The following is a 22,245-nucleotide window of genomic DNA, read 5'->3' on the forward strand; positions in this document are numbered from 1 at the left end:
CTATATGAAATTTACCTAGGAGAGGTTCCAAAATAAATCATTACCAATTGTGCATACTATACAGCCTGATTAAAGCTGTGTCACCATAGATCTAAAGAAATCAACAAAATAAGGGCCATGATTCTTTGAATGAAAACTCTAAAAGTCTTGGTAGAAACAAAAATCCATAGATAGTGATACTCTGATTGTTCTAATTAGAATTCTAATTTTCAGCATTGTCTTAATTATTGGGACTGGTAATACTTAGCATCTAATTGTACTTCAAACAGTCCTCATTCATCAGATTAGAAAGCATTATATTACTTTTCTGAAGGGCTTTAGTACAACGTTGTGTGCTAAGCATCTTCAACAGTTTAATTCAACATGAAGATATTTGCATTTTCTTAAAGTTAAACATTACATGGAAAGGCTACAGCCCAAAACATTGAAGTTGAAAACATTAGAAATATCCTTACACTTACTTGTCGGACAAATTTTCTGCATACACTGGAAATAAAAGGAAATATGAACACCATGAGCATTCATTTCAACATCATTTCTCAATAAGTTAAGGGAAGATTACATGGATATCAAAATAAATCTCTTTGTTATTGCTTTAAACAATCAACGATCACAGCAGATGGATCCATGCCTCAAGGTGGTCATTTCACAAATCAATAACCAGACTGATATAAAATATATTAAAAAAGAAATCAGCAATTATAGCCAACCAATAACCTACAAATCGCAAACAGTCCTTTTGAATTGCATAAGCAACCAAAAGAATTTACAGATGAAACATTCCCTATCAACCCATACAACAGATAAATAGATTTCCCCATTCTCTCTTATCAGTTGCATCTTACAGCTCTGCTGCTGCCTAGGGATCCGGCTCATGATTTTAATCCTGTACTAATTTCCTATTGCCCCAATTGGTAGAGGAGTCAGCTTTGCTCTTTCAATTAGTCAGAGATAATATCCCTGCACTTTACAGGTACCTTTAGATGATTGCACAGCTGTACGTCCAGCAGAAACATGACACTGCCATATCTACAACCTTGCAAGTTGATAATTCAATTACCCATCATAAAACCATCATAATCTCAGCGATACAATTTCAGCACAAACAAGCTCATCTATAAGTCATCTCAAATTCTTCTATTTGCTTCAGTCCCAATCCCTTGCATTGTTCCTGAAACAGCAAAATTATCATCACTAGCAAAAGCCCTTTCCATATCTCCACCATGACTCTGCATGTTATTTCCTGTCATTGGCACACCTCCAACTTCTCCAACATGTAACCTCTCCTCTCCTTCAGCTGTTCTCTCTGAAACCCTTGCATAAGAAGGAATTCTGTATTGAATCTGTTTGTCTGGTAATGGATCAATGCCTTTTCCAGTCAGAAGGCGGGTATTACTGCCTGCACCATCTTGACTGCTATTTCTTGCTAGTGGTGCATCATGGTTGTGCTTTCCCTCATATGTTGTGATGACAGCTTTGGGATCGTCGGATGCCCTTTCAACATGTTTACGCACCATGCATTTCACGCTTGTACACTTGTAGTAACTCCTGAAAAACAAAAGAAATTAACTCACCAAATCAAAAAATTCTAGAACCAACACTCCCTAATTAATATGAAGTAGAAAACAAAATCAACATAAAAAGACATTCACAATGCAAAATCTTTGAAGGCACGTGATTCATATTTTCTCACTAATGATGATGTAAAAGTACTGACAGATTTGTGAAAAGCATATTCTAAAGCTAAAACCCAGAAGCTTTCCATAAGCCTGAAATTATTGATATGAATTGGCTGATAAAAAGACACAGATTCAAAGGAAACGGAAGACCATAGAAAAGTTATACAGAATCCGACACGCAGAGAGATATGGGATGAAGAATCTTTAGTTTTTTAATAATAAAATTTTAAAATATAAATTAGTTACAGTCCAATTCTTCTAGATATTCTCCCTTATACAAAATCTTATATACACTAGAAGCTACCCGGAACTCTGCACATCAACTCCTTTACAGATATACGCTATACGCCCCTTCACATCTTTCACAAGATACTGGAAATTGCAGGATGCATCGAAGTGCGAGTGAATTGTGAAGTCTATTGTTTGAAATGGATCCAGCACATCCTCTCCACCAAATAATGTTTATATGCTTAGATTCTGAGTTAGGAAATTTTGGAAAAGTACATTCCTCATGCTCTCGAGGATCAGAAACTTTGATGTTGCTCAAAAATTCAACATGGAAGTTCATGCATTTATCATCAAAAATCTTTTCTCAATCATCCAACATTACAACCATAATACATCTGGTTTAAACAAAAAATTTCAACAAAGGAAAAAAAATAGAATACAATACATCTGGCATTTAAACAGAAATTTTCAACAAAGTAAAAAAAAAAATAGAATAAACTAATCTTACCTAGGGTAAGGATTTCCCTTCACCACTTTCTGTCCATATTTACGCCATCGAAAACCATCCTCCAGAATATCTGCCTCAGTGGTCTGCACAATAACACGGGGCTCACGACTTGTTCTCTGCGGAGCTAGCAAATCCTTTATTTTTTTGTCTTTCTTCCTACATGAATACAAACAATGCCTGTTAAAATTTGGAGAAATTCAATCCCAACAAAGCATAAGAATCTCTGCGAAGCCAAATGTCCAGAAATCCTTACCTGCGCTTAGAATCTGGCTCATCATCATCCTCATCTTCTGCTCTACTTCCATCCTCACCATCATCGCTTAAACAAAAGGACTGTTCAGGACTTCCATTTCCATTGCCAGGCCCTCTTACAGACGTTGAGGGATCTGAATTAGTTGTTAACCTTTCAGTCCTTCCACCTACATCTGCATAAACTCTTGGACTGGATTGATCCACATCTACCTCAAGATATTCACTTTTGTCACCAGATACAGCACCAGGAAAGTCCATCTCTCGCTCATGAAGATTTGTACCTAGAGGGGCCCGTCTGGTAGGTTGAGGTTTAGAATGATTGTGTTCACCTTTATACACTATTTCAGTTACCTGCCCATCATGTGACCGTTCGACCTTTTTCTTCACAGGACAATTGGGATGTGTGCATTTATAATAGCTGCGAGGGTATTCACTGCCCTTTACCTGCTTCTGACCATATTTACGCCAATTATAACCATCAAATGAGGGTCTATCTCCCACAGGAATTGGTGGTAAAGATTGCTGCATATGCTCTGAACTCTGGGGAACAGATTTTGGCGACCCCATTGTTGGCTTCATTTCTGACTTGAGTGGCATCTTCTTTTTTGGTGAGTGTGTGTTAAATCCAGGGTAACTGGAGACAGGCATCGGTGAAGCCACTGTAGGTGGTAAAACCTGAGGCATGGAATATGTTACTATAGCTGGTGCTAGGGAGGAAGCAGGCTGAGATTGCACTGGAGAGTGGCCTTGAGCTTGAGCCTGAACCTGAGCCAGTGCTTGCTGATGAGAAATTCCAAATGGTCCCTGATAATATAAAGCAAATTAGAAGTGAAATACTAACTTTGATATATCAGCAAATTACAGGAGCAACAGTTCTAAAGAAACTAGTGTCTAATTAACAAGAAGAGGGAAAATGTCCAACAAATTAGAAGTGAAATACTAACTTTGATATATCAGCAAATTACAGGAGCAACAGTTCTAAAGAAACTAGTGTCTAATTAACAAGAAGAGGGAAAATGTCCAACATTGAATGATTTGGTGGGAAGAAATAGCAGAGACTGTACTCCTTAAGCTTCATTAAAAGGTGGAAGTTACTGAGACTATTTAAACATAATGCGGCCATTTTGCAAATGGCATAAGCGCAAAGATGGATGAACATAAATTTTGATGACTTCGGTTTATCATAGTTCCCTTTACTGAATTGTTTAAGATGCAACTAACTTCAGGTTCAAACATTAAATACTTGAGGCAGTATTATTCATCCCCAAAAGGACTGAAGATGAAAAAATATTCAAGCCCCTGAGATCAATTTGTGTGTTGGACGGCAAGTAGAATCTAGAAATCGCATAAAAACAAAAAAAAATGGAGAATGAATGGAATAGTAATGCCTCTTTGATTACTGATCTCTTGGACTATGAAGTGCAATCTAGATACCATTTCAGGACATATGCTGTGTGTATGCTCATATTCATTTACACATGTCTGACTAAGTGGTATTGTTATTAAAATCGACGTTTCTGAAATTGAAACCCATGAATCTAGATCCAAGCAAGTAATCCGGTTAGATTGTACGCATCAGATTTTCCAAACATGTGGAAATAAATTGGTTTCATTGATGAGGTGCAATTTTTCACTTACAAAGCCATACAGTCATTCAGTTTTCCACATAAGTAGGGTTGGGCATAACTAGTACTGGTAAGTGTGAGCCCCTCACAAGTGCCTGTGGTTTACCTATCTGAGTATCACGTAGATGGAATGAGTATCAGGATGGATTCTCCTGAACCACTACTAATGAAATATGGGTCATTAAGATTGGTTCCAAATCAATCCAGTTGATTCAGGAAAACTCATATTACATAATGAGAACCAAATGTATAAAAATGAAGAGAGTTTTGTGTATCCGTAAACAAGCAATGAAACTCAAGTTAACCAGTTGTGAATCCAACAATCGGCTTAAGGGTCGACCCCAAATTTAAACGAGTCAACAGCACGCTAATGAACGTTAAACGCTGAAATTCCAGGACAAAGTAAACACAAAACTTACGAGATTTGCAAGGGATGAGAGGGGATTTCTGGTCCCAATCTTGGCCAGCGGCCTAAACACAACAGTTGCCGCACTCTCACCCTCCTCCTGCTTCTCTTTACCGTCCCCAGCTAGACCACAATTATCCTCTTTAACCTCACCCTGCATACACAAACACAAAAATCCAACATCACACAGCCTGCACAAATTCCCTATAAAAAGGGAAAAAACAAGGCTAATCCAGAGCAGACCTGACTACTAGTGATCTGGTGCGGTGGAATAGACTTCAAACGGACGGTCTTAGGGCGGACGGTAACACCGTTTCCCACCGGTGGGGGTGAAGAGGAAGCGGCCATGGCACCCGCCAGCAGCTGCGAGAAGGAGCGGCAATCCGACTCCGGATCCTGTTCTCTCATAAACGCCGACGCTATAGATGGTCGACAAGGAGTCGGCTTGCTAACCACCATTTTCTTCTTCTCAGACTCCTTCCCTTCCATTAATCTCCGTCGCTTTCCAGTTAGTTCTGTGCACTATGGTCGAGGAGTACCCTCATAGTCGGACCTTAGACTTGGACTGGTTGGTCTCCTAAAACTGCAGACAAAAGTGGGTATTCCAAGTTTGGCTACAGGAATCTCTCTCCCTCTCTCTCTCTATATATAATATTATACTAAAAAGAAGGGCGATCGGTGAAGGGCTGGAAAATGTATCCCACGAGAGTCATGGAGTGGAAGCACTAGTGCACTAACTAGGTAGTCAGTCCCCTCAGCTAACTTGTTGACAGCCGGGAAAAGGTAAACTTGACTAGTACTGAGCGTTCCTGTTGCATTCCATCACTATTCTCGAGCTCCTCACCCACAGAGCAATGAGTGTACAGCTGAAACTGGATCAGGGAAACTGAGTATACTGTAACCTGTAGGAGGAGGAGGAGGACTCCGAGGTTTTCACAACAATCATATTGAACAGGGTTGTGCCTCCAATTTCAAGTGGGATTTTCAACGCTGTATGCAAAGGGATCCCAGGAATTGGTGACATGGTATGGAAGGGGGCTTTGAGAGAGAGATGGGTTTTAGATAATTCGTTGAAAATTTTAGGACGGCCAAACATTTTTAAGTGTTTTTTTGTTTTTCTTTAAACAAAATATCTCATTTGTAAGTTATTATGGGATCTTGGAAATTTCCCGGTGAGTTGATTTGTAAGTTATCAGGCCTAGGGGATCTTGGAAATTTACCGGTGGGTGAAAGTGGTGTTTTTTTTTTTTTTAAAGTACTTATTTGTTTGAATTTTATTTTTACCCATTATAAGGGGGTAAATCTGCATACATACACTTTTAATATTTGTAATATTTTTTATTTAATTTTAGTTTCATTTTTATTTTGATTGAAAGTCTTTTTATAATAATATATTAGTAACTAGTATATCATTGTGTTTTGATTTGGTTTGTGGTTTAATATATATCTATTTCTATTTTATCTTTGTTTTCACAAAATTTAATATATTTGTATTTCATCTATCATTATTTGCACTCATTTCTAATATCCATTACTTAAATATATATTTATTTCTTCTATCATTATTTGCACTTATTTATAATAAATATTACTTACATCTAGATCATTAATTTATCTTTCTACTTCATTTTCATTTTACTTGGGATTCACTAGTTCTATCAATGTGTACACAAAAATGGTCCTCCCCCACTCCAAAATTTAATTGTTCAAATTTAAATTCCAACTTGGCACCCTCTTTTACTAATAATTATGAGCCAACTTAACATTTGTATGTGATATATTGTCATATCGTGGTATTTAAAGACATTCAATGTGTAGTTAATTACATAGTTGAGCACAAGGAGATAAAAATTATATTACATTTCAATTTCTAAGAGAATCAAAAAAATAAGTATACAATCATTGTCATGTAAGCCCTTACATGTTTGTGTATGTTGTTTTTTATATCACTTGTCGCCTTTAATCTAACCCTATATGCTCAAAACCTAATTCACCCCTAAAGTGTGCAAATTGAAAATGGGGAGTACATGTGTTACACACATGTGGCTTGCATATGGACATATCGCTCCTACTCGTGTGACAAAAGTGAGTGAAATGGGGGAACATCTAGAGTGCTACTTTCTTCTTGAGAGAAGTTCTGTATAAATAGCAACAATTCTCTACCTTTACAAAGGGGTGATTGTGACACGTGAGCATGATATGTTAAATGCAACTAAGGGATAAAGAATATGAATAATGTTATCATTGGAACAAGGGCTTGAATGTTGTTGTTGGCTATTGTGGTTTGTTGAAAATTTGTACTTATTTATTAGTGTTTTGTTGGATACTTCTTTGCTAAATGTGCAATTGTTAAGACTAAGTTTCATACCGTTCATAGCTTGCATGAAAGATGTTTTAGCATTGTCTTGTTTCATGTTTTGAATGACTTGATTGTTTACCAAAATAACAATTATAAATTGAAGTAGGTGTCAAAATGGATAATGCATTATTAAACAAAATGGATCTAATCTATGTTTTTGTATTTTTATGACCTTTTGGTATGCAAACAACTAAGAATTTTTCTACTAATGAAATCAAAATATATATGAGTGTAATAATATTTTTATTATTTTTTCTTAATTTAATATAAATTATATGTAACTACAACAATTCAAATCAAAGTAATGTGCAATTCACCATGAAAAATGATTTCTTATAAATCTCCTTTGATTCACTTGCAATTTAACTCAAAATAATGATTTCATTTACAAATGAATCAATAAATTAATCCAATGTTTCTTCCAACTTTTTTTTGGTTCAAAGAGTCTCTTTTTGTGAATTATATTAAATAACCAACTGTTTTTTTTTGAATGAGATTGATAAATAAATGCTTTTCCTTCTCATTTATGGTTTCTTAATAAATGCAATAGTTATTGCTTGATAATTGCTTATTGTTGTATTGTGTTTGTTGGTTTTTGAAAGAAGCATATTATTGTTATAAAATAAATATTTGTGAAAATAAACTTATATAATAAAATAAACTAACTATTTCCTAAGCTCCAATGAACTACAACAAAGTGCCATAGATCTAGAGAAAAGCATAAAACTAACTAAATCGAATTTTACCTATTCTTCTAAAAAATGTAATAAATTATTCTAATTGAAATAACTATATATATACATATACTTGAAGATTTATGAATCCAGGTGCTAAAGATCAGTTATATTTTGGCAATAGCATCCTTAAGAAGCTAACATTGTCTTCTCTCTCCTTCTTCTCTACTAGGACTCTTCCTCTAGTGGTGGGGAGAAAATAAATAATATTAACTTGAAGGGTGTTAAGAAAAATAAGATATTCTTTGTAGAGTAAGCTTTGCAATTGTTGGCAATTAAACAAAAGTCATGGAGGTTGTATCAGTAAATGTATGAAAAAGGGTCTAAAGTGGTATTTTCTTCTTAAAATTAGTAGCTTAGACTAATATTTAGCAAGTAATTCAAAATATATATAGAATTTATAGATGATAAGCACAAAATTAGTTGTGTTTGAAATATGGTTTCTAAACTATTAATTTTTTTTAAAATGGTAGAAATTAGGAAGGTCAAATAGGGAACACACAAAATAATCCTTTTTTGTCACAAAAATATGACAATGTTAGAAATGATCCCTCTAAATTGTTGACTTTTTAAAAGTATTTTGTAAATGCATTTAGTAGAAAGTTTGCTATCATCATGTAGTTACAATAGATATTTTTGCTAATTTGTAAACAATGTCATTTTTTTACTAGTTTTCAAAATGGATATTGTAAACCTTTTACAGTGGTTGACTTTTCAATACTTTTCTTCCCAATGGATAACTTCCTTCCTTATTGTGTGGCGGGCCCTATGAGACACATTGTGGTTTTGTGTGTCTCTACAAGCAAATAATTTATTTCCACAGTTTCTGTCTGATAGCCCACCATGTGTTGGCCCAGTGGAGGAAAGAGATCACATGATACAGGGGGGCCCGAATCTCCAAGGGCATGCCACATATGGTGGGTGATCAAGTTTCGACTATTGGGAGTGTTAAAATTTTTGCTTTTGTCCATGCCCTTTTGCCCTTTAGAAGAGTTTGGTAAGTAGGGTTTTTTTAGGGTTTAAGGACTCTGGAATTGTTTTTTGCAAAATCCTTGGCTCTGTCATATTTCTTGGTTGACCAGTAATGGCACGTTCCTTGGTTTTAAGTTATCACAAGAAGGGTCTTGTCCCGTGTGATTACTGACCCCTTGTGTCGAGTCTAGTTGGTTGGGTCGGTCACTTCAATTGAAAAATCCCAAGGTTTTATTTTTGCCTACAGTCGCAAAAGATCCCTACGTCTCTAAGTCCTAGCGCATATCCTAGCCACGACCCCTTCTACTCTTCATAAGTAACCATGTTCTCAATTGACTCACTTAAAGTGTTGGTTCAGATATCTCAAAGACTGCGGTATAGTGGGATCAAGCCTTGAGCGTTGAAGAATTTTATCGTGCATTGGTCATTTGTCCTAGTTTGAGACCATGCGGGATAGCGAGAAGCGTTATTACTAAAGGAAAATTTTACCCTATGTGACCTTTATATCAGAAAAGGTACTTGTGTTGGCTAAGGAATTACTTGGCAGAAGCAAAGAGGCTTGCCCCACATGGTATCATTTGGTCTACAACTGTGAAGGAGACAAAAGAGATAAAACACCCTATGAGGTAGTGGGAAGCAATGAATCAGAATGGAGGATTTACCCTGCAGGGGTCACGAGCTACATCAAGTGGTGTTGCGGGCTAAGAATATGCAGTGAAGAAAGAGTGTTCCTGCCACCCCGCACGATCGAAAGAGAAGACGAAGACAATGTACTAAATGGAGCATTCCGGGATAACAAAGTGTTACAAAAGACAAAGAAATCCTTGCCCCACAAGGGTCAAAGGAAGAGGCAATGTATTTTGCAGGTTAAACGACAGGGAGGAGATAGGAAGTCCCCTATATTGCGCATGATCGGGGAAGGATATCTCTGTTACAATGAAGAAATGGATGTGAAAACATCATGTGGGGTAGCGAGAAAGATGATATATTAAGGGAATTCTTATCCCGCAAAGCTTGAAAGAGCAAACAATGAGTGGTGCAGGGAAAGAGAAAGTTGATGAATTAGTTATCCCTGCCATCTCGCAGTAGTAAAGAAATGGATAGTGGGAGCCCATAGTGATAAATAGATGCTTACCTCACAGGGGTAATATAAGCACACAAGGGACGATGCAGGATAAGAGGAGGAAGGAAAATAACAGTCCTCGTTATCCCGCGATGATGGAAGTCGAAACAAAATAGAAGAAAGATCACTCTCTCCAATGGGAAAGAGAATACTCTGCGGGACAGTGAGATGTATTGAGATGCAAAGAGGGACTTATCCTGTATGGAAATGAATGAATCTTAAAAGGTGATGCGGGGCAGCGAGAGATGGAGGATATAGGTCTCCCCGCTATCCCGTGGGGGTAAATTTTGAGAGATGATGAAGCTTTCAAAATCAAAGGTGACTTAAAAATGATGCATCACTCACTAAGTCAGCAGTCAAAGAAACGTCAAAGGGTAATCTCAATCGTTCATTTGTAAATCAACGCCCAAGTTAAAATTTTGAAGCCACCAGCCTGTTGCATCATGCACATATGAATTAATGGCGATTCATCTATGCGCCATAAAAGCAAAATTCAAAGCCATTGTTGCATACCCTACATTCAAGTTCACTACCACAATGATAGAAGAGCGAGCCAAGGCAAACAAGTGCATCCAAAGCAATTGAATTGAGCTTCCAAAAACTAGTAAGTCACTCTTGAACCATTTATTTTCGTTCTGTAAGGAATTTTAGTTGTTTGGGAGGGTTCTAGCAAGCAAAAGCTGCATTTCTTTCCCTAGTTGTGCGGGAAGGGTTTGTTAGGACCCGGAGGCAACTGAGAGGGGGGGTGAATCAGTTGTCAATTAATTTCAACCCAAATATAACTCAATCAAACTTGATACTTAATACCGGTAAACCAAACTTAATGTCGGTTGATAGATTAGTAGTTACTATTAATACCAGTGAAGCTCAATGCATAAGATAAAGAGAAACAACATCCACAACACATAACACAAAGATTTATACGTGGAAACCCTGTAAGGGGAAAAACCATGGTGGGAAACCTTACCCACAATCAGGTGATACTACTATAGTTAGTATGTGTATACAAATGGGGTTTGCACATGAAGAAAGGCCAACCGCCTAGAGCTCACTGTTCAATCACAAAATAGGAGTCACACTGACTACAATTGGATGGTTAAATCCAATGTTGGATTCAGTACTGGTTAAGCTTTGATAATAACCTCCAATCCTTCCCTGAACCTTCTCTATGGTCTGCTCATATGATCTTCAATATTTGCACATACCATGTTACAAAACCTTATACCATATACCATTATCTTTCTTCTCCTTACTTACATCATCTCACAAATGAGATCTTATATATATACCAAAGCCTAAGACCAAATGTGTAGGTCGGCTTACCAAGAATATTCCAATTAAACCAATTACAAATAAGTCAAGATGTGATGCATCATGTCGGCTCAATACATTTACAACAATATCCAATTGATTAAATTATCTCCATAATGAGTCATGCTAATCTGGAATAGATAATGCATGTCGGTCCATAACCTAGACCAATTTGCCAGTAACAACAAATATGTCAACCCAATTAGACCAATAACCAAAATGCCAAAACCAAGTGTCCAAACCATGTCGTTGACATAACCAAGTGATCTCCAGATGATAACAAGTCATCCTTAGTGTCGGTGTACAATATAACCTGCCGATGAACGATATACCGGTGACTATGCATAAGTCACTGAACTTGCCGGTGAATATAATGTGTCGATTCAACATAACCAAAGATCTCCAAAAGATAAGTGTTGACATCAATGACAAAACCAATGCAACACATCCATAATACCAACAATCTCCCCCTTTGGCATTGATGGCAACACAAGATGGAAAAAAATCTAAGTGCCAAAACAGAATGCCAAAAACCAAAAACCAACAATCTCCATAATAGATCAATACCATAAATCAAAATACAAATGCAGAGAGTATATATCTCTCCCCCAATGAATAATCTCTCTCTCCATAGGATAATGTTAATGTTTTTTCATAAGATATCTCTCCCCCTTTGACATCAAATGCCAAAGCAATACAAATACCAGAACATACAACCAATTCATAAAACCAATTGTTTTAATCAATTGTTATAACCAACTACCCCCCCTGAGAAGTATCTCTCCTCCATCAAAGCCGGAAAAAGGTTTCTCTGTTAATTCTGTTGGTTTGATGCCAATCATCAACTGTCTAAGTCTCTACCGGTTAGGGTTTTACCCCAAGCTACTCTTTGAGATATTCAAAAGTTTCCTTAGGCAAAGGCTTAGTAAAGATATCTGCAATCTGCTCTTTAGTATTCACATAAACCAATCTCACTTCTTTTGCTTCAACATTCTCTTTTAGAAAATTATATTTGATAGAAACATGTTTAGTCTTAGAGTGAAATGTCAGATTCTTAGATATATCAATTGTTGCTGAATTATCACAATAAATGATTATAGGTTCTTTGCATTTTACCTTTATGTCCTTCAACATTTGCTTAATCCATATTACCTGAGTACAATTAGTTGTTGTTGCAACATATTTTGATTCTGCTGTTGATAATGATGTACAACTCTATTTCTTGCTCAACCATGAAATCAATCTGCTACCAAGAAAGAATGCCCCGTTGGTGGTGCTCTTTTTGTCATCTACATCTCCTGCCCAATTTGCATCGGTTTATGCACATAAATCAAAATTTTCATCTTTAGGATACCATAAACCAAGATTTGTTGTGCCTTGTAGATACCGGAAAATCCTTTTCACTGTTGATTCATGATTTTCTCTAGGAATACTCTGAAATCTTGAAACAATACATACTGCATTCATTATATCAAGTCTTGTTTGTGTCAAATACAGTAAACCTCTAATCATAGATTTATATCTTGTCGGATTAACAGGAGCTGAATCATCCTTCTATGTCAATTTATCAGTTGTAGTCATAGGAGTACTTACCGGTTTGGAATTTTCCATACCAAATTTCTTCAATAGTTCTTTCAAGTACTTTGTTTGACATATAAATATACCTTTATCAGTCTGTGAAATTTGCAATCCTAAAAAGAATTTTATCTCCCCAATCATAGACATTTCAAATTCATCCTGCATCTTATTAGCAAAGTCTTTACATAATCCATCTTCTCCTCCAAAAATGATATCATCAACAAAAACTTCAATAACCAAGATGTATTCATTAGTCACTTTGAAATATAAGTTGTTGTCAGCATTACCTTTAGTGTAACCGAGCTTCAAAAGATATTTGTCCAATCTAGCATACCAAGCTCTAGTAGCTTGCTTCAATCCATACAAAGCTTTCCTTAATCTGCAAACCATATCTTTATCATTTGTCAATGAAAATCCATCAGGTTGTTCAATGTAAACTTCCTCTTCAAGATCACCATTCAAAAATGCATATTTTACATCCATTTGATATACTTTATAGTTCTCGCGAGCTGCAAATGCAAGAAATAATTTGACTGCCTCAATTCTAGCTACCGGTGCAAAGGTTTCATTGTAATCAATTCCCTCTCTCCGTGAATATCCTTTACACACTAATCTTTCTTTATTTCTGATTACCTTACCATCTTCATTAAGTTTATTTCTGAATACCCATTTAGTTCCAATTACATTTTTGTCTTTAGGTCGGGGAACAAATGTCCATGTATTGTTCTTTTCAATTTGTTCTAATTCGTCTTCCATAGCTTTAATCCAATGTTTATCTTCACATGCCTCAATAACAGATGTTGGTTCGATTTGAGAAATTAAACATACCTCTTCATTTGTCAGTCTTCCTCTTGTCATAACACCTTGATACTTATTCCCAATTATCTGACTTTCAAAGTGATTTAGTCTTACATACTTGGGTGTGTTCACTTGTTGTTGTTCTTCAGTCACTGTGGAATTCTCTAATGACGTTGGTGTGACTGGATCCACACTCTGTACTGGTGCATTATGTATAGGTTCATTTATGATCATCTCAACTACCGGTTCAGAATCCATAGACCTTGAATTTCCTCTAAATTGTTCATCTATCTTCATATTTGCACTCTCAATGATTTTTTGCAATCTTTTATTAAAACGTCTATATGCTTTTCTCTTAGATGAATAACCAAGAAATATTCCTTCATCACTTCTAGGATCAAATTTACCAATATGTTTGTAGATAGGAATTTGGAATTCATCAAAGCAATAGATATTAGACTAGCTCAATCAAAAAAACTAGATTGCAATGATAAGAAATCCTAATTACAATCAATAAAGGCATGAAGATGAAATATTGCAATAAAAAGCAAACCAAAGCCTGTATCTCCTTCATTATTCCTCCATTGTCCTTCTTTCTCCTTCAAATTACTTTGTTTGTGGATCTCACCTACAAGTGCAAAAGCGTAGTATGAAAGCAAGATTGACAAGATGAAATGGTAGCATAAGGATACTAGAAGCGTGATTGATTTCTCTCTTTTCCCGATTGAAGAACATCATCCAATTTATAGACAAATTGGAGAGAGGACAAGATTAGCATGAAGAGATTTGAAAGGAAATTCAAATCAAGAATAGCAAAATTATGACAAGTATATGACAAATTTCTATGCAAGGTGTTAAGACAAATTATGACAAATTGCTATGCAAGATGTTATGACAAAAATTTTGAAATAGAAATAGAAATTAGAAATTAGGAGAAATTAGAAATGATGTGGAAATTAGGAATTAGAAATTGATGAAATTAGAAAATTAGGTGAATTAATTAATAATTTTTCATTCATTAATTAATTCACAAAAAGAGGGGGAATTAATTAGCCAATTAAATAAATATTTAATTGTGACAAGAAGACTTAGGATAAATAAATAAATTATTTAACCTAGAGGGAAAATGACAAACAAGATTAAATGAATAAATCATAAAATCCTAGAAATAAGAGGACAAGGAATTAGGTCAAGACAACAAGAAATTAATGTCGATTCGATCATGATTCTGATTGACAAAGGACCAATGTTGATAAATGATTAAAATTGGTTGACAAAAATCAATGACAAATTGACCAAGATTGACAAGGAGATCAAATTGATAGGCGCCAATTGACGAGGAACAATGACTAATCGATCCAAATTGACATGATTGAAAAGGACAAGGATTGATGACGAATTGATCACAAAATGATGAGATTGACAAGAGGACAAAACCCTAATTCTATCATTGATTAGGATTGACGATGTCCAAAATGATGATAAATGAGCACGCACATTGATGCGATAGGATAAGATCGACCAAAAAGATTGTTATCGACAAGACCTAATTTGAAAGCAATAAAAAAGAGGAATGTAGAAGAAGGACTCGATGCTCGCAAATGATAAAGACCAAGTGCGCAACATAGAAGAAATGTTAATGCGACACAAAAACCCTAAAATAAGGTAATGCGCGAATGTTAAAGTATGACTCCGCAAGCGTTGACCATTTTTAGATGTCTACATTTTGCCCCTCTTTGAGACAATGCGATTCTAAGCGTTGTTTCAAAGAACAATAATGAAAATGCCCCAGACAATAACAATGACATATGCATGCCCCCTCGAGGAATTGGCCGGAAAAATCTAGAAAAGAGGCCAAGTGATCGATAAGAATGACAGAAGACGATAGGTTCGAACGGATCAAACGGACTGCCAAGACTGATGGAAGAAATGTTAGTAAGAAGAAATTAGACATAGGATAGTTAGAGATGAAGGAAAACTTGCTTTTACAAATGCACATAAGTAGGTGAGAACTTTTATTTATTGTAGCAAAGCGGATGCAGAACATCATGGCATTGAAGGCCAGAGCTAGAATGCAACCCCTTTTGCAAAAGACAGACACATCGCACACAAGGAATGAGTGAAGCATCCTAGGGTGCATACATCAAGGGTCGAGGTATGTGTGGCGTTCACAAAGTGAACATACTTATCACAGACACCCAATGATATAGTTGCCCCAGTTTGTGACAAACATTCCACAAACAACAAACACAACAAAAAAAGGAAAGGGACCATGAACCATCCCAGTCACTCTAAATCACTCAGTGACATCCTCGAGCAACATAGGAACATGATCGAAGCCAAAGATAAATCAGTAAAAAGATAAGATGCACAAATTCAACCAAGTCAAACAAACAGTCTGATCGTCATTGTCAAAAGTGGAAAACAAGAATGATCATGTTGTCTGGTTTCAAGGAATGCGGTACCCCATCTAAGACAAGACACAGTCTGGTTTCGAGTATACCACACCCTGTATAAGACCCATGATAATAGTGACAAGGACCAATGGTAATGTTGATGCTATTTTGTTTGATATGACAACTATGATCAGGTTGAATGTCTCGTTTGATTGAAAAGTTCATCTGTTAATGCGTGATTCCAGTAAAGCGCAGTGTTGTAACATGTTATCTGTTTGTTGTCTACACAAATGTTTGATCGATTGTTGTTGGATGTATGCTCAGCGATCTATCTATGCACAGAGGGTACCATTTATTGACAAAATGCAAAATGCCAAAGGAATTGTTTTTGGATTTTGATGTTTTTGAATTTTTTTGTTCGTTTTTTCAGGACTTTATTTGACTTTTTAGGGATTTTTTTAGGACATTTTTTGATTTTTAGAGATTTTTTCAGGACATTATTTGATTTTTTTGGAATTTTTTTCAGGACATTATTTGACTTTTTTTGGATTTTTTTCAAGACATTATTTGATTTTTTTGGATTTTTTCAGGATATTATTTGATTTTTAGAGATTTTGCCCCTAGTGTCTAGCAAGGCTAGGAATATGATAGGTGAATAAATAGGCTTGCTGAAATGTTGGTGGATAGAGGGAAGACAAAAGACCTTTTTATTATAGAGACAAAGGGACAAGCGACTGGATATGACAATGTAAAGCAGGAAGATGGCATGAGGGACATGTCAAGAGGTTTTTGAAACTATGTTTAAATTTTGCGTCCTTATGTCAGATCAAGATCAAGGAACAAAAAAAAGTGTATGGATAGTGATAAGATATGGATAGGATAAGCAAGACCAAGAATGGATAAGGGACATGGATTGAAGGTCGGGATAGGATAAGGGATAGCGGCAGAAAGTTGCAATAAGCTAGGGAATATGGATGAAAGGTTATAATAAGCAAATAGATAAATGACCAAAAGCTATGATGGACTAAAAGCTGCAAACAAGATGCATGATGCTCATGAAGATCCTCAGCCTTGTCAAGATCAAAGGTGGAAAGAGGAAATGGACATGAGGGGCAATAGGATAATGGAGGAGTATGACATGGTATGATAGGATAATGGAACAATGAAGGACAAAAGGATATGATAGGATAAAACCTATCCCCAAGTACGGTATGCAAGAAGTTCATAGATTATGCATGACGCTTGTTTGCCAGGTTTTCATCACGGTACTTGCCCAAGGCGTCTGTTTGCCAGGTTTTCACCAGTGGACAAATTATTTTTGCTTTACTTTTTTTTTTTGTCTTTTTTTTCTCACTTTTTTTTTTTTTTTTTGTATTTTGACTTTTTCAATAGAAGATGGACACATGATAGGGGATGGAAGGAGGACTCAAGTGTCTTTTTTTTTTGGATAGTAGCCTTGAAAAAAATGGACCATGACCTTTAAAAGTATGCTCAAAGACGTTGGTAGGATAAGGACATGGAAAAAGAGATGAAACTAAGGCAAGGATTTATGCAAAGGATTGGATCAAAGGGAATGAAGGATGGAAAATATGTATTGGATAATGGATAGGGTATTGGAAGAACTGTGCTTGAGTGGATAGAAATGTTGGCAAGATTGACATTGGCACACACCTTGAGGGGTGATGGACTGATGGAGGAAAAGTGGGTTTTGGATATGGAGATTTTGATGAAGGAATAGCTAGGGATTTGTGAGATTTGGATGGAGGAATAACTTGGGATTTTGGGACATAAGGGCCCAAAATGGATGAAGAAGGTGATGGAGGAACAAATTTGAGAGGGTTGGATGGAGGAATAGCAACTTTGGATGCCAAGTTGGATGTTTCTTTAGGCTTTTGTGCTTCAAGGAGCTGCTTAGGGATCCACATGGTTTTTGATTTTTCATGCTTTTGTGGTTCCTTGGAGTGCATTGCTAACACAAGGGATTTAGGAACCCATATATTCTGAAATATTTAAGAGTAGGAGTATTACCAAACCATAGTTCATTAGGGGTCTTACCGATTTCACCTTTGATGTGAACTCTGTTAAAAGTGTAAACTATTGTATTCACTGCTTCTCTCCAGTACACATGAGGTAGATTTGCTTCTAATATCATGCTTTTGGCTGCATCCAGAATAGTTCTGTTCTTCCTTTCCACAACTCCATTTTGCTTAGGTGCCCGGGGTGCTGATAGTTGTCTTCTAATTCTATTCACTTCACAAAATGTATTAAACTCCTTAGATGTGAATTCATCTCCTTGATCTGATCTTAAACATTTGATTTTCTTACCGGTTTCATTCTCTACCATTGCCTTGAATAGTTTGAATTTCCTAAAAGCTTTTGATATCTCCCTGAGAAAAGTAATCCAACACATTCTAGAATAATCATCAATGATTAGCATAAAGTATCTATCTCCCTGTAGACTTCTAGTTCTTGCCAGTCCACATAAGTCAGTATGGATTAAATCAAGAACATTATTGGATTTCTCAAAAATACTCTTAAAAGTTGTTCTAACTTGCTTTCCCATTTGGCATTCCTTACATATCGGATTATGAGGTTTTAAAATCTTAGGTAAATCCCTTACTGCCTTAGATGAACTGATCTTTATTATGCAATCAAAATTCACATGACAAAGTCTTTTATGTCATAACCAACTTTCATCAATATGTGCAATCAAACATGTATTTTCATTGTTATTCAAATGAAAGATAATACCTCTAGTCTGATTACCAGTTGCAATCTCCAAACTAGTTCTATTCATGATTTTGCATTTACCATTCTTGAACTGTAACTAAATCCCTTTTCAACTAATTGACCAACACTCAAAATATTATGCTTCAAACCTTCAACATAATAAACGTTGTCAGTATTGTGCTTACCATCAAAAGTTATAGTGTCTTTTCCTCTGATCAAATGAGCTTTATCATCCCCAAATATTACTAGACCTCCATTGTATTCTTGAAAAGATAAGAATTTACTTTTATCACCAGTCATATGATGTGAACATCCGAAATCTATAATCCATTCATCCTTTTCTTCAATTTTAGCTGTCAGGGCCTGCTCTACCGGTGGAATAGTAGGTGCTGGTTGATCTTCTTTTATTGCAACAAAAGCCCATCCATTGTCTGTCGGTTCTTCATCAGAATCATCAGTAACTCCTTCATCAACATAGTAACATGATTTGTCTCTATTCTTCTTAAATTTGTATCTCTGATGTTAAGGATTAGGTTTATATGTCCTTTTAGCATCTTCTCTCAATCTTGCATGTCTATCAGGACATCTAGATGTCATATGACCAACCTTATTGCAGTTAAAACATTTAAATGGTGCTTTACCTTCATACTTACTACCAATAGGACCTTTAGGCATTTTCCTTGCAAATAGTGCTTCAAGTTCTTCCAGTTCTTCATTTTCCTTTTTGATATCTTCAAGTTCTCTTGCATAAAATTCTTTCCAATTAGATTTGTCAGATGATGATGACGATACTTTGAAGGCTAAATCTGTCTTAATTGTAGTAATAAGACCAAATTCCTCAAGCTCAAATGATGAAAGTTTTCCAACCAAGGTATCTCTAGATACTGATGTATTAGGCATTGTTCTCAACTCATTAATAACAGTTACTTTCATTTTGTATGCCGGTGGCAATGCTCTTAAAAATTTAGAAACAATTTCATCTTCACTCAAGGATCCTCCACAACATTGTATTCCCAAAACAATTTCATTAACCCTTTCCATAAAAGCAAAAATTCTTTCATCTTCTTCCATTTTCATATTTTCATACATGACCCAGAAGCATTCCAATTTTACAATTTTGATAGTGGTATCTCCTTCATTCAATGTCTCCAATTTATCCCAAATAGCTTTAGCAGTAGATCGGTTTGATAATCCCATGATTTGCTGATCTGACAGGGTGCTCAAGAGTGCTTCCCTTGCTTTGCGATCATTCTCTTGATCCTTACCCAATGTTGGTGGATTAGGTTGATTCGATGTAGGACCAACATAGCCATTCTTTGTAACATCCCATATGTCTCTTCCAATGCAATTCAGATGTGTCTCCATTCTGATCTTCCATATACCATAGTTTGTTCCATGAATTTTTGGACTGTCCTTCCTGAAAAAGTTAGTTGCCATAGAATCTCCTCAAGCTATTAAACTTCTACAAAAAGAGGACTTAGCTCTCATACCAATTGTTAGGACCCGGAGGCAACTGAGAGGGGGGGTGAATCAGTTGTCAATTAATTCCAACCCAAATATAACTCAATCAAACTTGATACTTAATACTAGTAAACCAAACTTAATGTCGGTTGATAGATTAGCAGTTAATATTAATACTAGTGAAGCTCAATGCATAAGACAGAAAGAGAAACAACATCCACAACAAATAACACATAGATTTGTACGTGGAAACCCTGTAAGGGGAAAAACCATGGTGGGAAACCTTACCCACAATCAGATGATACTACTGTAGATAGTATGTGTATACAAATGGAGTATGCACATGCAGAAAGGCCAACCGCCTAGAGCTCACTGCTCAATCACAAAATAGGAGTCACACTGACTACAATTGGATGGTTAAATCCAATGATAATGTACTGCTCAAAGTAGCATCTCCAATGCTGGATTTAGTACCAGTTAAGCTCTGATAATCACCTTCAATCCTTCCTTGAACCTTCTCTATGGTCTACTCATATGATCTTCAATATTAGCACATACCATGTTACAAAACCTTATACCATATACCATTATCTTTCTTCTCCTTACTTACATCATCTCACAAATGAGATCTTAATATATACCAAAGCCTAAGACCAAATGTGTAGGTCGGCTTACCAAGAATATTACAATTAAACCAATTACAAATAAGTCAAGATGCGATGCATCATGTCGGCTCAATACATTTACAACAATACCCAATTAATTAAATTATCTCCATAATGTGTTGTGCTGATCTGGAATAGATAATGCATGTCGGTCCATAACCTAGACCAATTTGTTGGTAACAACAAATATGTCAACCCGATTAGACCAATAACCAAAATACCAAAACCAAGTGTCCAAACTATGTCTTCGATATAACCAAGTGATCTCCAGATGATAACAAGTCATCCTCAGTGCCGGTGTACAATATAACCTGCTAGTGAACGATATATCGGTGACTGTGCATAAGTCACTGAACTTGTCGGTGAACATAATGTGTCAATTCAACATAACCAAAGATCTCCAGAAGATAAGTGTTGACATCAATGACAAAACCAATGCAACACATCCATAATACCAATAGGGTTTGTCTGTCTGGTTTTCATTTTATTTCCCAGTTTAGAAGTTTTACAATGGCTTCCCCTTCTGAGAATACCCCATCCCCATCTACTGAAAAATCTCATGAAGCAGGAACAAGCTCTTCCATGTCTGAAATCATCCATGTCATCTCGCTCACCTCAATCCATCCCATGCCTGAGATTACAAACACACATGTTGTTGTGTCTGTTGGTATTTTGGATATGTTGATATGGTTTTGTCATTGATGTCGACACTTATCAACTCTAGCACTTGAAGAATTGGCAATGTTCACCGGCAAGCAAGTGACTTATGCACAGTCATCGGTATCTTGTTCACTGACACTTGGAATGACATGGAAAACACTTGGTTATGTCGAAGACATCATTTGGACACTTTGTCTTAAAGATTTATTCATTGGTATATTCATGTTTGCATATTTGTTGTTATCGACAAATAGGTCCAGGATAAGCACCAATGAGATTATCTATTCCAGATCAGCACAACACGCTATGGAGATGATTTATTAATGTTGTAAATGCATCAAGCCGACATGTTGAATCGGATATTGCATCGGTTATTGTTTTACTTGTAAATTATTTTTATTGTAATATCTTTTGTAAAGTCGACCTATACATTTTGGTCCTAGGCTTCAGTATATATGTAAGATCTTATTTGATCAAAGTAGAAGTGTGGAATGTGAATGAAGTAAGGTATATGCGAGAATAAGAAGAGCTATACATGCAGACATCATTTGAAGGTAGAAGGAAGGCTTTGTGAAGACATATCAAAACTGAACCGGTACTGAATCCAGCACATGAAGATGCTATTTTGAGAAGTACATCATTATTGGATTTAACCATCCAATTGTAGTCAGTGTGACTCTTATTTGTGTTTGAGTAGTGAGCTCTAGGCGCTTGGCCTTTCTGCATGTGCAGACCCCCTATTGTATACACATACTATATG

At 36.1% G+C, this 22,245-nt stretch overlaps 1 protein-coding gene across 1 annotated transcript; it reads right to left on the reverse strand.

The window, feature by feature from the left end:
- Positions 1–565: 565 nt before the first annotated feature.
- Positions 566–5,779, reverse strand: LOC131071582 (probable WRKY transcription factor 3). Its single transcript, XM_058007482.2, has 5 exons — positions 4,942–5,779; positions 4,712–4,852; positions 2,669–3,471; positions 2,416–2,571; positions 566–1,548 (listed from the first exon to the last, which is right to left on the reverse strand). The coding sequence occupies exons 1-5, from the start codon at positions 5,185–5,187 to the stop codon at positions 1,128–1,130; spliced, it is 1,767 nt and encodes a 588-aa protein (XP_057863465.1). The 5' UTR covers positions 5,188–5,779; the 3' UTR covers positions 566–1,127.
- Between the last annotated feature and the right edge of the window lie 16,466 nt (positions 5,780–22,245).

This window comes from Cryptomeria japonica, chromosome 11, assembly GCF_030272615.1.
Source record: "Cryptomeria japonica chromosome 11, Sugi_1.0, whole genome shotgun sequence".
NCBI classification, from domain to species: Eukaryota; Viridiplantae; Streptophyta; class Pinopsida; order Cupressales; family Cupressaceae; genus Cryptomeria; species Cryptomeria japonica.